The sequence below is a fragment of the Ostrinia furnacalis genome, unplaced genomic scaffold (genome assembly GCF_004193835.3).
Source record: "Ostrinia furnacalis isolate ACB-3 unplaced genomic scaffold, ASM419383v2 OfSCF1911, whole genome shotgun sequence".
NCBI classification, from domain to species: domain Eukaryota; kingdom Metazoa; phylum Arthropoda; class Insecta; order Lepidoptera; family Crambidae; genus Ostrinia; species Ostrinia furnacalis.
Genome location: NW_021132150.1, coordinates 123,829 through 139,636, shown reverse-complemented (window position 1 = coordinate 139,636; position 15,808 = coordinate 123,829). Strand labels below are relative to the sequence as shown.

The following is a 15,808-nucleotide window of genomic DNA, read 5'->3' as shown; positions in this document are numbered from 1 at the left end:
GAGGTATTTATCTTATCTCTCTCTGAGACTAATCCGAATCTAAAAATCTTGTCACAGATCGATCACAGTCCAGAAATAAACTATGTATTCCAGAAATACTTAAACAATTTGTTTTAGAAATAAGAATTACTCTTACTAATTAGTTTTTTGGGAAATGCCACTAATCATTTGCTTATTATAAAATTCAAAGACCTATTAGATCAATCACGGATTTAATTGAGTTTTTTTAAAAGTACAATAACAATAGGTAATGATTAATTATAAATTGATAACAATTTTGCTAATGAATTGTAATTAATTACATTAATTGGTTTTATGTTTATCAATGGGAAGTCAATATTTACGAAGAAATAAATTTTTACGTTGTTTTCATAAATATTTGAGACTTGTTTACTTGTTATGCACTGATGTCTGACCGGCGCATACGACATGCATGCAAGATTGTTTCCATCTACATTCGGGGCATGTCTACATCGATTTAATTTTGTTCACGACACTTCCCGCTTACATTTTGCACGTCGACTGTGTGTAAATGGTGTGTAAGAAATATTTATGGTTGGATCGTGTATTCTTTGTTTTTGAACTCCTCAATACCATTACCAGAGTTAGTTTTCAAGGGCTACACTTCTAAATATAGCTCTTGGGAACACGCACGAACGGAGTTTTAGAAAACCACCCCTTAATGGAGCACCATTAGAAGTAGCTAACTAGTTAGTAATTACAGAGGAAGTGCGAACACATTTTAGAGAGCTTTGAGTTTTTTATACGTTTGTATATTCATAAATCATAAACACTTTTAGAGGGCTTCTAGTTTTGTATGCCTGTAGGTCGTACGTAGTACAGTTTCCAAATGTACTATTACGTGGCGATTAGAGTCCTCAATGACCTTGGGCGTTTGACCTTCACGCCGCGAGCAACACCCGCGCACCCCGCACCAAAAACTCCGATTTGACACCGATCAAAAATACACGGGCATAGGTAGATACAGAATAGAAGCTCTTTCTTCATACATTACTGCCTATTATTTTAAACTTAAATTGATGAACCTTGATGTCGGTGTCATTTAACTCAGGCGTAAAGGTATTTAATAAAAATAACAAAATCCATGAACATTTTGCGCGGGATAAAATTTTATTTTATTTTTTGTAAATTTTCTAATGCTTTTGTCGGTTCAGTCGTTCTCGAAATTTGAACAAACCCGACTTTATTACAAGCTTTAGTTTGCATTCATCGGAGAACAGAACTCGCCTCCATTACTCGCCTTCCCATCGAGATGTGTACGAGCAAATTGAAAGGGTGCTTATCGGTGACCTGCCGTCAGTTTCGAGCCTGTGGCAGGCCTTTTTGAAGTCAAATTCTATTGCTTATATCTTAGACGAACTGTCCACTCGCTAACAGCTATCTTACGAACATTTCTGAGCTCTTGATGGACATCGATTCCAGTCAAATGACGATTTCATAGAGAGGTTGACATGAAAAAACGGTCTTCCCTCTGCGATGTGCACCGGCGCTGTTCAGAACTTGGTCTCGGGATAAAGCCACTAGTCTCCCGAAAGCGTCTTGAAACTTTTGAAACCCAGGACTGGCTTATGTGGCGCTGACGTGCGACAGCCCGCTGGCTGAGCCTTTCTTGCAATAGTGCAACGATTTGTGCTGCTTCTGAAGGTGTAGAATCCCAGGTAAAGTGTCAAAAGAAGCGGAGATGTGTATGAATCATCGTGTGAAAGCAAAAATCTAAAAACGCGTGCTTTTACAGGGGTTAAATAGGCCGCAACTCGCGACGTATCAAACAGTTCATACATGTCTTTTTCGTTACTTCTTCACATCAGCCGGGATATCTTTTTAAATACTGGTGTGATTTAAATGAATTTGGTATCAATTTAAAGATAAAAGTTTAATCTTTAAAATGGTGCCACTTTTTTTGTTACTAACAAATTCGTTAGTACACAAATTCGCGTGGAAACAACTTCATGTAAGTGATTCCATAGTTTTGCTCGCGAGTGTAGCTCTTGGGAACACGCACGAACGGAGTTTTAGAAAACCACCCCTTAATGGAGCACCATTAGAAGTAACTAGTTAGTAATTACAGAGGAAGTGCGAACACACTTTAGAGAGCTTTGTGTTCTTTATACGTTTGTGTACTCATCATCACTTTAGAGGACTTTTAGTAATGTATACTTGTAGGTGTAGGTTCTCTAGGTAGTACAGTTTCCAAATGCACTATTAAGTTAAGTGAATCTAGAGCTCACCAAAGGCACTGTCAGGTTTTTAGTGGGTAAGTAGGAGAGATCCGCGGTAAATAAAAAGATGCTCTTATACGCTTTGATCTTAAACTTAAATCACACCTACCCTAAGTACTTTAAGTGCCTCCTCGCACACTTGCATGCCCCGCGACTCGAAGACCTCGACGCAACCAAGGTACTTGACGGGAAAGGTGCACGTGCCCGCCCTGACGGCGGCTTCGTCGGCGTGCCATTGGTGCGGGCGCGCGGATTCCGGCGGGGAGCCCTTGCGCCGCCGGAACGACTCGCGGAAAGACCGGCGGAGTCTCTCCATGCCTGCCCGCGGCGGCGAAAGCGCGCCCCCCGCGCGCGCCCGCCGCAACGAGCTTCGAACTGATGACTTCTGTAACCAATGCAAAGGATATGTTAATACAATTCGTTCGTTTTAACTAAAGGACAGCTGGGCGAAGACCGTAAATGACGGTGAACCATTTACGGTTTCGACCAATGCGAAGGATATGTTAATACAATTCGTTCATTTCAACTAAAGGACGTCCACCCACAGCTGGGCGAAGACCGTAAATGACGGTGGACCAGTAATTTGAAGGTCTCGGAAAGAACACGGTTGCGGGCAGCGCATGATCGGTTGTGGAAATCCTTGGGGGAGGTCTTTTTTGTCCAGCAGCGGATGATCATTGATTAATACAATATCGGGCACATTATCCGTGTTTTCAGTAGTGTAGAATAGGACTACCCCACTGTTCTCGTGGATGGCGTAAGAGCCGACTAAAGGAGAAATAGCCCATCATCGAATTCACTAAGTAAGTATACAGGATCTTGATCTACTCCTTTCTATAAGAACTTCCATAAAGAAACGCCAAACATTACGCGGTTGACCGGTTTGCCTGACAACAGATTTGTGTCCTAAAGTTTCTCTACATAAAATAGTAAAGTTCTTTCATAGCTCTGTTATAAAATTCTACAAAAAAAATTCATTTAATTAAATATGATACTTGAATTAAATAATATTGCTTAAGGAAACTGCTTTGCCGCTAAATGATGTTATTTCCTTCTGCCTAGAGCACTCATAAAGTATAATGTAGGTAAATAAAACGTATGTAAATGATACACGTCGACAGCGTAGCTAGCAATAAGAATTAATTATTCAACATTAATTACCCTTTAAAATGATTGACGCTTCCTTTCCTTATTGTTTGAAATAACAAAATCACGAGGAAAAATCTGTATTGTTCGTGCCAGTAAAGCAAGAGCAGTACGCACCACTAACACGTCACACCAGTAGTACCTAATTACTGTATCTACATCGAAATTAGTTAACTGAATTAATAAGATGGCTGCACCTCGGCGTAGAGATAGTGACTGATAAGTGATAAGATTACGTTCAGGCGGCAGCAAGTGCTCGCTCCACTTTTTAATTAATTTCATGGAGATAGTTTTCACTTTCTTTAATGTTCATACTTGGTAATTAGCATTAATGTAATGTGTCCCGCTCTAATTACTTATGGTCATATGACTATAAATTACTCTTATTTTTGTGACCACTATGCAAGTTGTTTTGGAAAAGGTAAATAGCAGCTGTTAAATATTAAATTAAGTTTTCAAATAATGCAACCTACTAAACTCTAAAGCATTAGGTACAAAGTTTTCACTTAGTTTGATGGCACTAGAGAAAACAATGAAAATTATGGTCAGAGACGCGTCGTACGATAAAAAACTACTAAAGATGTTTACATTTACACTTTAGGTGATATTAAAAAACGAAAACTGGTACTGAAAGTTAACGACACGATGGTTAAAGCTCAATAATAAAACTTTTTTTCTAATTACTCCCGCAGATCTTTGCCAGGCTTTATGTAACACAAAAAATGTTATAAGATAAGCTGTAACTAATGAAGCGGGCTGGGCTGATGAAAGTGCACAAACAATATGCCTAAGTAGCACAACTTTCATTAAGCAAAACATAGGCGAAGAGGTTTTACTACCTCACTGAACAAAACCAATCATAATTAAAGTCACCGTGATCTTACATTATATTTCTGACTTACAAAAGAAAGGAAAGCGTAATTTACCTAGTACAATATGAGTTTTGTTTTAATTGAAAGCAAATTTATTATGCATTAAATGGTGTTTTTATTCTGGGTATCTCTGACCATTTTGTTGTTTGTCTGAGAATTTTATTACGCTCTAATATTTTTGATGATTTAGAAAACTAAACGCAAACTAGTAGCTCTAATTGTAACGTAGCCTTTACGTTACAATTAGAGCTACTAGTTTGCGTCTAGTACTTGGAGTATTGCCATGTTGCCAATGTTGCCATGGTGACAAATTTGTTTACAGCGGTTATTTATTGTCTCGTATCAATTAACGATCGAACTCGAAATAGGTCCCTACCTAGACTCAATGTAAAGTGTTTTTCAAAATCCTCTTCAATTAGCGGCATCTTCCTCTCTGTTATGTAAATCTCTTCTTATGATTTTCCTACAACTTTCCACTATGTTCAAAACATGTATAATTTTAATTTCTTATCACACGTGCATACCAAGATAAGCTCATAAGCTGTTTCTTTTTTTGTCACAGGTATCATTTTTATACTTTTATGATGTTCCAAATATGTACCTTAAGTATAATTATTAAAGCTAGGAATTATAGCCTGCTATTATAAGATTTCATTCATACTCGTACGTAGGTAGAGTCATCGGGAATATCAAGGACATGAGAATGGAAGCCAGATTTTTTTTCATGGCATGGTCATTGATTTTACCTTAAAACCTTTTAAGAGTTCCTTAGGTCCTATACTTTTTATAACTATCTGGCGTACAACCTTACAATCCCTGTACCTCCCTTGAGAGATGAATCCCTATAAATCTCGTTTTAGTACCCAATAAGACGTGTAGCTTCCGTCCAAAGCTATTTATTCGGGAGGATAGGCGTTTATTCGGGAATTTCAGTAAGAAATAGTTACATTTGTTTTTATATAGATTTAGAGAAAAGATACATTAAGTATCAGATTATATGTATCGATAATTGATATGACGATCAGACTTTATGATGATAATGTCCAATCTATAACGAATATTGGCCATTACTCACACTAAAAATACAATTCATATTTTAAGCGCTATTTCATCATCCGTAATAGGGTAAGTCTTAAAGGGGAATGAGTGTATAAAATGTTTATGATTATGTATTAAAATACGCGACGGGGCTCATCAGCACGATGATCGTAACATTCACAATAAATAGGAGATCAAAAATAAACCGCCACGTGTTAGTTTAGTGGACTATGAACCAAAATGGGTTAGTAATGCGCAAATGTTCGAGTGTTATTGTAAGTTGGATGAAGTTGAACCCCCACTGCGTGTAACATCTGCGCTTGTTCGAAAAACACCGCACCCACATAGGTATTGCCCGAGACTATTTGTAAACATTTTGGACTAATCAACATGCAGTTCTCAAAGAACTTGCTTCCTGAAAGCGATTGAACCGGGGGATTACCACGAATGGTCATTAGCTTCAACTCTGGTCTCATGTTACCACATAAAGGCACGCAATTATTTTGATAAATCGTTACATATACGACAAGATTTAGATAAGCAAATAGGTGTTATGGACACCTTAAATGGAAATGAGCAAGGTAAAGTACATCCGATTCTAAAATAAATCGTATTTAGTACGAATATCTTCTAACCAATTGATGAGACGATTAACTATTCGTGCAAATGCTTTGGACTTAACAATGCTTCATTTAGCGTGAATAATAAAAACGTAGTACACATTTTATTACATTCACATTCACACTCAACATAAAATGTTGCTTGCTATTTACAATCCCATTATTATTCAGAAACATTTCATACTGCTGGTGGAAAATCGATTTTCCGGATGTTAATGGCCGGTATCGATACGAAACTGTGTTAAATGTTTGAAATAGTTGTCACAATTAAAATTCACTCAGGCCTTTGGTTGCAATGTGTTGATAAGCAGTGGGTTACGAAAACCTGTTTGCTTACCATGAAGTAAGAAATTAATTGAAAACGGTTATTTCAAATTAACGAACTGTAGAGTCATCAAGGCCGTATCGAACCATTCAAGTTTAAAGATATTCGTTTTTTCGGTCAATCATCATTGATCGTTTCTGTGTTATAGGTACTTTAATTTATTCAATAACTACAGATAATGGTTCTAACAACCAGTAATGCGTTGAAGTGAAGGGCTCTACCGAGGTCGATGGATTTTCAGGTATGTCTATTCTACCTAAAACAGAATGCACTGCAGAAGTTTTCTTTTGGCCTTCATAAGTATTTAATTGAACTGTGGACTGTTTAACAATTCAGATTTGGTCAAACGTTTTTGATTTGATCAACTCGTAAATATTTATGGAGGAACCTAGAACAATAAACGCTGACGTTCATCAGTCACCCACTCTGAGTCAACGTGTTGAATAATGAATAGGCAATTATGCATAATCAAATAAATGCGAACCATTTTGAAGTCTCCATTCTGAGGAACTTGAGCGCGATCCAGCGGCTCGTGTGGCGAAGATCCTTGATTCCCCATCTTTGAAATTTTACTTGTTAAACGTCCAACAAATTTGGCAAACACTTCACTACATTAATTCACTAATCCACTTAAAATCACTGCAACACGTCATCAGTCGTCATCACATCAGCGCACTGTATCCGTATCAACACACAATTAAAATAATGTTTATTACACCTTTTACGTGGAAACTAAATACATTGCCTAATAGTCCTCATTTGATAAAGTATAAACGCCATAGCAAGATAAAAATTTTGACGTTGTTGAAACAGCGTAAACATGGCAAAGCTCAAAATAAATAATTCAGGTCTGCAGATTCGTATAACCTTGTCGACTGGCGCATAAAAAGGTTCTTATCGGTACTTTGCTGGAGCCTCATAATCACATCAGATAATGTAAATTTAAATAAACTGACAACACCTGTCGCAGTTTAGAAGATTACAATTTCGAATCTCAGAAGTCCTAGTATTAAGGTAGATGCTCTTAATTTTAAGATGCAGAAGCCACAGAAACACGAAACGTGTGAATTCGTTAACAATAATTTTTAACACGGGGGTCAACTTTTCCCACAAACGATGAATAAACGCAGAGAGGCGCATTGAACCCGGCACCCGGCACGAGGGGGGAGAGAGGTTAGGTAGGTAGCTGGGAACGACTGCCGATGCCAGCTGAACGTTATTTTTTCCCACAGCATTGTTCTTTGGACCGTAGCGCGTAACGATTATAGCACTAGAACACTTTTTCGTAATTTGCACTAACACAATTTATTTTAGGTGACACAAGTCCAAAACTACATTTTGACTAGAGGAATAATTGAGGAATGTGGAAGTTGTGTATAAGGAAGAGGCGCGCGCGCCGCGCACGGAGCGGACAACTGTCGTACTGGCGGCCGAGGCGCCGTGCATGGCATGCGGCGTGAATCGCAGAGCCCTGCGGAGTCCCCGTCCCGACCACGCCTCACCCCGCGGCCGACCGGTCCTTTGCATTGTCAAGATTGACGACCGCTGAGATCATCGTTCCGATGCCTGTCTAATCCGAATTCGATTACTTCAAAAGCTTGTTTGGGCATAACGTTTTTGTAGCAAAAAAGTTAAAATTACTGGGGATTTTTATTGCATCATCAAAGCAAGACTTGATTTTGATGCTTAGTCTTAGATTAATGAAAGGGTATTTGGTAAGATTTGAAATCGTAGAGAGACATCTCGTGTAGAGCATGCGTTTGGTGCAACAACAGCTGGGAGGAGCACGTGCGAGCGGGACGGACGCAGGTGCAAATGTTGGAAGCTTCGAGCTTATTATTGCGCCCGAACATATGCCGCGCTTTGAATCAACAAAAACTGCATTCGCACCACGATATTTATGGCAGATGAGACATGTTGTAACAGTGTATTTTGGTCAACTTTCCATAACATTGGATCAACATTTGAAAATTTTACATCTTAGCACTATTTAATTATGAATATGGAACATGGATGAGTAGTTCATCTAATAACGTGAAAACAAGAAAACCTAGAATGCCAAGTATGCTTTATCCTTTGCCTCCACATTCTTTAGAAAGTGTTTGATTTTTTCTTCGTATACTTGATCTGAGTCACGGTTTGAGTCATCGCATGTCTCATTGACTTGACTTCGGGTTGCAGTATCCGACACTTAAATATGATCAACATTCTTTTTTATCTGGTTCAATATTGAACTTGACTTTATCTATTTGTCAAGTCTACGTATATCGAATACCACGTTTCATTGCATTCTTGAACATAACCAGATATCTTGCCAGTAATTTTTGTTTAATGTTATGCTTATTGCATACCTACAGCAGTCTGTGGAGGAACACTATCTGTGGTCGCGATCCTCACCAGTGAGGGACCGAGGAAGAAGAAGTATTGCATACCTACTTGAAACTAGTTTACTAAAGCAGCTCAATTCAAATTTCAGAACAAGATCTTTTAACATAGGTATAATATACACGTCATAAAATCAGAAAATAGAAATTTTATAAATCTTGACTTCGGCATTGACATTGATGTTCTTATCATATCAATAAAATTTCTAATCTTTTTGCAGTTTACGTTCATATTTATTGAGTTTCCGCACTTCTTAGTCACCTTTAATAACAACGCAAACTTCAAAAGAAGCCTTGTAACTGCTCGTTGAGCTCAGACAGCAACGGATACCCGTTATGATGCCATTACGTAAGTCTGTCTTAGGTGAGCAAGCAACAATTGTCACGCACGCGATGCATTTTGATGCAACGACTTAACTAATGTAAACAAATTTTTAATCCTAAATATAAACATGTCGTCATACAGTGGGGAAACGCACACGAGAGAGAAGATGTCAACAAATCACCAGTTTGTTACAAAACATTGAGTTGAGTTCCATAGATAGAGTGAAAATTTTGAGTTCCATAGATTTATGATGGCGTTTCAATTGGGACGCCCGTAAAATTATTGTATAAAATGTCTATGCGCGTGAATAACTAGAGAATTTTTTTTTTGACAACAAAGACCAGATACTTGATTCTCAAATATGGATAAGACGTTCATCTGTGTAGGCGTTAAACAAGTCACCGACAACTTAAAAGAAGTGGTTCGCTCAGTTTGGTATTATTTGACTGTACTTTGTTCGGCCAGCAAATTAATTAGTCACGAACTCAGAGGCTCATTAATTTGTGTTATTCTAACCTTCCGTTTTCCAACGAAGCTACATCAGCAGCAGAAAAGCGAGGACACTGACATGGTTCCGCTGTTGGAAGTGTTTAGCTACCGTAAAATTGACTGCAGCACTATTGTCTATTCTGCAACGATTTCCGCCAAGTTCATCGTATTCAACAGGGCACCGTTAGATCTGGCTCTACTAACAATATCCCCCCAAAAATTGGTCCAACAATAGACCAAATGACAAGTAATGTTTAGTAGAGTATAACGACAGTTTAGGTTCGACCCACAAACGCAACTGAATGAGCAGATAATTTTGGAAATACCATAAAATTTTGTCGCACATGTGCAGTAAAACGTGATGATATGACTAATATTAAGGAGAAAAATACTAATTAGATTAATATGCATTTAACCCGGCGTCAATGACGCTGGGTCATATTGACCCGAGGCATTTTCAAACGTTCATAATTTTTTTTAGAGTCCATTTTGTGGTTCGAGCGTTCGTATAGCTGGAGATACAACCTCCCTAAGTCCATTCCGTTAGTTAGCTCAGTGTGACTCCGCTTGCGTAGCGAGATACACAGGCTTCAAATTAAAACGGGTCATTATGACCCGGCGTCATTGGTGGCGCGGTGATTTTGTGGCTTACTTTTATTCGCTTATTTTGTGTTTAGTGCTAGTTTATGTTGTTCTTTTTTAAATTTTTAGTCAAAATGTCTTTGTTAAATGACCCAGCAAGAATGAAACGTTGCTAGAAGAGTCGGATTCCAAAAGTGAAGAATTTCAGGCTGTAATAGCCAGAACGTAAAAATGACAACAAAAGTGAAAAGACGCAAGTGATGTGGACTCAGTCTTTGGTTAATCTCGACCATGTATTAGTACGACGCCGGCAAGTGCGTCATGCCGCATTTACATGCCCAGACCATTTGATTACATACTGCACCAGTTGCAGCAGTTCCATGGCTCTGAATGATGAAGTAGAAGACTTATCTCATTGTATCTAAATAAAAAATTTTGTTTTTTATCTCTTTTTCACTATTTAACATTGTTGATTCCTATTAATACTAAAAATCTTTATCAAAAACGAAAAATATAGACTCATTGTGTTTCTATACACGATTTTTTCATGTTTTGTTTTAAAATTTTGAAAAAAATGATTTATGTAATGTATTCGTTTTATTTTTGTTTTATTAGCTCAGTAATGAACCCTATATACATGGACAGTAATTAAAATTAAGATAACTTGTTCAATTTCCTAAAAAGTGATCGATGAAATTAGGGTCAATATGACCCGGGGTCATCGTCTTTGAAATTATTTTCACGTCATTGGCGCCGGGTTAAGGCAAGTAGGTACCTCATCACCATATTCACCATCCATGATTCACTCATTTGAAAGGGCATTTATACCTACTTAGTTAATGGTAGACTCTCAAGGCCTTCATCGTCTTATTATTCCCGTCAAAATGAGCATAATTAATTACTATTTATTCGTCGGCTGATTGCAAGAAGTCATTAACTACAAAAAGTCATTAAGTGTCCACACTAGCATGGCGATATTGGCCGCGACTTATACTATATTATGCAAAGATCAGTAAATGGATATCTGCCGTACTTTGGAAGATTTATTTTTGTAAAACTTGATAAATCCAGTTTCGTCAATTTTTATAGCATTAAAGTAATTATTGTCCATTAATGATTTTGTGTCGTAACATAGTCGATACACACTCTGTTTTGACTAACTGCCAGAACTTAATAAAGATTTATAATGACTTTTTGCGTAAAAAACTTTGGAACCAAATTAGTGATAAAATCATTATATTTTCCAGTAGAATTAAACACAAAAATGAATTAAATCGGAAATAATTCCTACTAAAGATTTTAGTGCTTTAATGGCTTCATTAGTTGCCCATAAAGACTCTCCTAGGTTTTCGACTTCGACGTTGTTGTGCTTAAGTGGTGGGGGCCCCCGAAAGGGGCGTTTTTCGGTTTTCCGGTTATACCGCGTAAAGGACTTACCCTATCGAAAAGTGGTCTTCCTGACGGTCGAAGGGCATTTAATCCTGCATTAAATAAGACCAAATTCATATGTTTTGAAAAAACCGTTCTCGTGCAAATGTTCGGCAAAGTAGAAAATATGTTTATAATTAATGACCCTCTCCACTCTCCACGTCCAATGGCTCGTTACCCGCAGGCTTCCAAGTCTTGAAAAGGAGCGCCTTAACCAGTGTAACCCTATCAAGGCTTACGAACTGGATGCGCCTATCCTTGTTCATCCCAGCCGTTCCTTAACTGCGGTTGCTGCACCTCTTCCTGGCACCCACCTGAACGACTCTGTGTTACCTACTGTGGCTACCCCTCTTCCTTGTATCCTCCTGGACGACTACGTTGCCTAGCCGTATGCCTGGTCTAAGGTTCGATGCCAAAAATCAACAACAACAAGCATCATTAAAGCAATAAAATCTTTTGTAGGAATTATTTCCGATTTAAAATCTAATTCTACTGTCCTAATAAGCAAGATTAGGATATGAATATTTGTGTATAGGTATTAGGTATGGTTTCAAATAACTATCGTGATATCGTCCTTTCAATCTAATCTTGCCAACAGAGACAGTGCAGTGTGGATGACATAGAAAAGACAACACATGAGATGTTTTCTTCATGAACATTTTCTACACGGTAGTGTCTGAGGGAGGATTATTTTGTGCTCGTGTATACCGTATTTTTATCTAGCAATTAGCATCGATTATGTAAGAATTCGTAGCTACTGATTTACAAAATTATATCATCTGTAGTTGCGAAAATTTTGCGACAACACACGAGATGTTTTCTTCATGAAAATTTTCTACACGGTATCGGTAGTGTCTGAGGGAGGATTATTTTGTGCTCGTGTATACCCTATTTTTATCTAGCAATTAGCATCGGTTAGGTAAGAATTCGTAGCTACAGATTTACAAAATTATTTATCATCTGTAGTTGCGAAAATTTTCATGAAGAAACATCTCGTGTGTTGTCTTTTCTATGTCATCCACACTGCACTGTTTCTGAATTTTTTGTTTAGAATGTGACCCAGAAGATGACAGGTCATAATACATATTTCGTTATTATGATTGTTTATTATAAATATTATTATAAACGTAATTTAACTTGATTTAACATGTATCACGGTAATCCGATAAAGTAAAAAGTAATTACTTCTTGGTTTGTTATAGTTGGCCGTCAGTCAAAAGACATTAACTTCATATTTTGATTTTTTAAAAATACTGTGTGTGTACGTTATTTTGAAATGCCAGTAACTAAAATTTTTTACAAAGACTTATTTTTATGTATCGGCATTTTCATTGCGGCGCTACCTATTATATGTTTTTTTTTAAATGGCTTTTTTCTCTCCAAACTTCATTAAGCTATTTCTCGAAATCATGTTTCTGCTAGTTAATGACTTCTTGCAATCAGCCGACGTTATAGATTAGTGGCCTGAATTTAACTCAAGCAATTGGAATTTTAAAAACTAAAACTTTAAATACAGTCTAATTTTTTAGAAATCAGCAGAAATGTCATCAAATATGGCCAACTGACATAAAAATATTTTTAGTCTGTGAACTAGTGATGCGACAAAACCTCTCGTTAATCGCGAAGTGAAATGTTGTAGTACTTGCGTATCATCGCCGGGTGATCGTCAAAATACTAAAAATATGCAACAAAGTCGCAACATTGAATGTAAACTGATCATGAAATTTTCGAGAACAGGAAACAAACTGTATGCACAGATGTAATCAAAAAGCACACTGGACAGTAAAACAATCAATGATATCCGTAAAGTTATTAAACTTCTGTTGCTTGCTGCGTGATTGGTGGATTTTGACATATCTGTCAATGTCATGTCAAAAATAACCAATCATGCAGCATTTGGACATCGCGTCTACGTATTGCCATCTGGCGGATTTTTCAATCGCGAAAACCCTCATTGAAAGAAGTTTTTTATTTTCTTAAAAATAAACAATGGAACAATACGTAAGCATAATTGCATAAAAAAGGAAAATAATTTCGTTTAAATAAAACCGACTAAAAATTAAACTGACTCCGAAAAAGTAAACACTAAAAGTAGAAAAATAAATTTACGTTATCTCCAATATTGTCGAAGTTATCGCTGGAAAACTAAACAAAGTATCGTATATTTTTTATTTAAAATTAATCAGTAATCGGAATAAGTGAATACTTAAAATAATATCGATTAAATTTACAGATTATTGTCTATGACTCACAGGTTACGGCACTGATGTGTCAGAGACAAGTCATAGACAATATGGAGATAACACATGATTTTAAACGTCAAGTCAATTTGACAATGTCACAAATTTTCATCGTCCACGTATTTTGCTAAAATAATTTGTTTCAAAGATTGATTTCAAACTTGTATAAACGTGAAAATAAAGTTGGTTTCATGGGCTTGTTAAATAGTGTGTATGATATTATGAACACGTAAGTGATTATGGTGTAATTGTGTATGAAAGTGTTTGTTTACATCTCTGCTGGATTCTAAAAAATCAAGGTATAGATGAAATTACCGTGCCGTCTGTCTTCCTTTAATGACATTATAGTTCATTTATATAGTTCCAAAATCACAGATATGGATTAGAGTAGATACAGTCTAATTTTTTAGAAATCAGCAGAAATGTCATCAAATATGGCCAACTGACATAAAAATATTTTTAGTCTGTGAACTAGTGATGCGACAAAACCTCTCGTTAATCGCGAAGTGAAATGTTGTAGTACTTGCGTATCATCGCCGGGTGATCGTCAAAATACTAAAAATATGCAACAAAGTCGCAACATTGAATGTGAACTGATTATGAAATTTTCGAGAACAGGAAACAAACTGTATGCACAGATGTAATCAAAAAGCACACTGGACAGTAAAACAATCAATGATATCCGTAAAGTTATTAAACTTCTGTTGCTTGCTGTTGCTTGCTGCGTGATTGGTGGATTTTGACATATCTGTCAATGTCATGTCAAAAATAACCAATCATGCAGCATTTGGACCTCGCGTCTACGTATTGCCATCTGGCGGATTTTTCAATCGCGAAAACCCTCATTGAAAGAAGTTTTTTATTTTCTTAAAAATAAACAATGGAACAATACGTAAGCATAATTGCATAAAAAAGTAAAATAATTTCGTTTAAATAAAACCGACTAAAAATTAAACTGACTCCGAAAAAGTAAACACTAAAAGTAGAAAAATAAATTTACGTTATCTCCAATATTGTCGAAGTTATCGCTGGAAAACTAAACAAAGTATCGTATATTTTTTATTTAAAATTAATCAGTAATCGGAATAAGTGAATACTTAAAATAATATCGATTAAATTTACAGATTATTGTCTATGACTCACAGGTTACGGCACTGATGTGTCAGAGACAAGTCATAGACAATATGGAGATAACACATGATTTTAAACGTCAAGTCAATTTGACAATGTCACAAATTTTCATCGTCCACGTATTTTGCTAAAATAATTTGTTTCAAAGATTGATTTCAAACTTGTATAAACGTGAAAATAAAGTTGGTTTCATGGGCTTGTTAAATAATGTGTATGATATTATGAACACGTAAGTGATTATGGTGTAATTGTGTATGAAAGTGTTTGTTTACATCTCTGCTGGATTCTAAAAAATCAAGGTATAGGTCCTCCTCTACATTGTGTACAGTAGGTAATCTACGGTTGCAACGCAATGTTTGTCGCTTAAATGTTTGACTTCATTAATTTCTAAGGTGCTGTGCGAATCTAGTCGATTGCAAACACTTAACGTTATGAATATTGATTTCACACAAACAGTCGACCTTTTAAAAGTGTCTATAGAACAACGGTGTATCCGTTCGTACATGGTACTCCGTGGGTGTACTTTGTTCTTCATAACGGCCACTGGACTATCTGTGGCCAAGGTTGTCATACTCGAAGCACATATAGCATACGCAATACAAGCCGGCTCGCCGCGTATTTGCCGACGTCCACGGAATTGTGGTCACGTTCTAACGCAGCGGATGTCATGAACGTGTGACCAGATTCGCAATGTCGCCTTCAAAAGCCTTCGCAAGTCTAACAGTTGTAGATAGGCTCCGCAATCGGATGGATATCGCGACGCTAGCGATCGATTCGATAATAATTTGGAAATTGACAAAACTAATTGTGTTTGTGATTATTCTTGAATGAACTTGGGGAATATCTTATTAGAGGATAAATTGTGCTGGGATATTGAAGCAATAACTGCGGGTATCTCCAGGGAGGAATAAGTTATTGGCAAGACGGCGCAATACGGGGACGAGGCCATGACCGCTTGGACGATGTTCAGTTGGAGAAGGCTGTACAG

At 37.0% G+C, this 15,808-nt stretch overlaps 1 protein-coding gene across 4 annotated transcripts in view; it reads right to left on the bottom strand.

The window, feature by feature from the left end:
• The window catches only part of numb (NUMB endocytic adaptor protein), a 40,194-nt gene that overhangs the window by 14,680 nt on the left and 9,706 nt on the right, over positions 1-15,808 (bottom strand). For 2 of the 4 annotated variants that reach the window (XM_028306252.1, XM_028306255.1), the window contains exon 2: positions 2,350-2,625. In XM_028306252.1, coding sequence (XP_028162053.1) covers positions 2,350-2,556 — 207 coding nt within the window. In that variant the 5' untranslated portion in view covers positions 2,557-2,625. Of the gene's footprint in view, positions 1-2,349; positions 2,626-3,401; positions 3,541-6,725; positions 6,917-7,541; positions 7,701-15,808 lie in introns of those variants that run through there. The other 2 variants (XM_028306251.1, XM_028306254.1) reach the window with 2 other exon arrangements.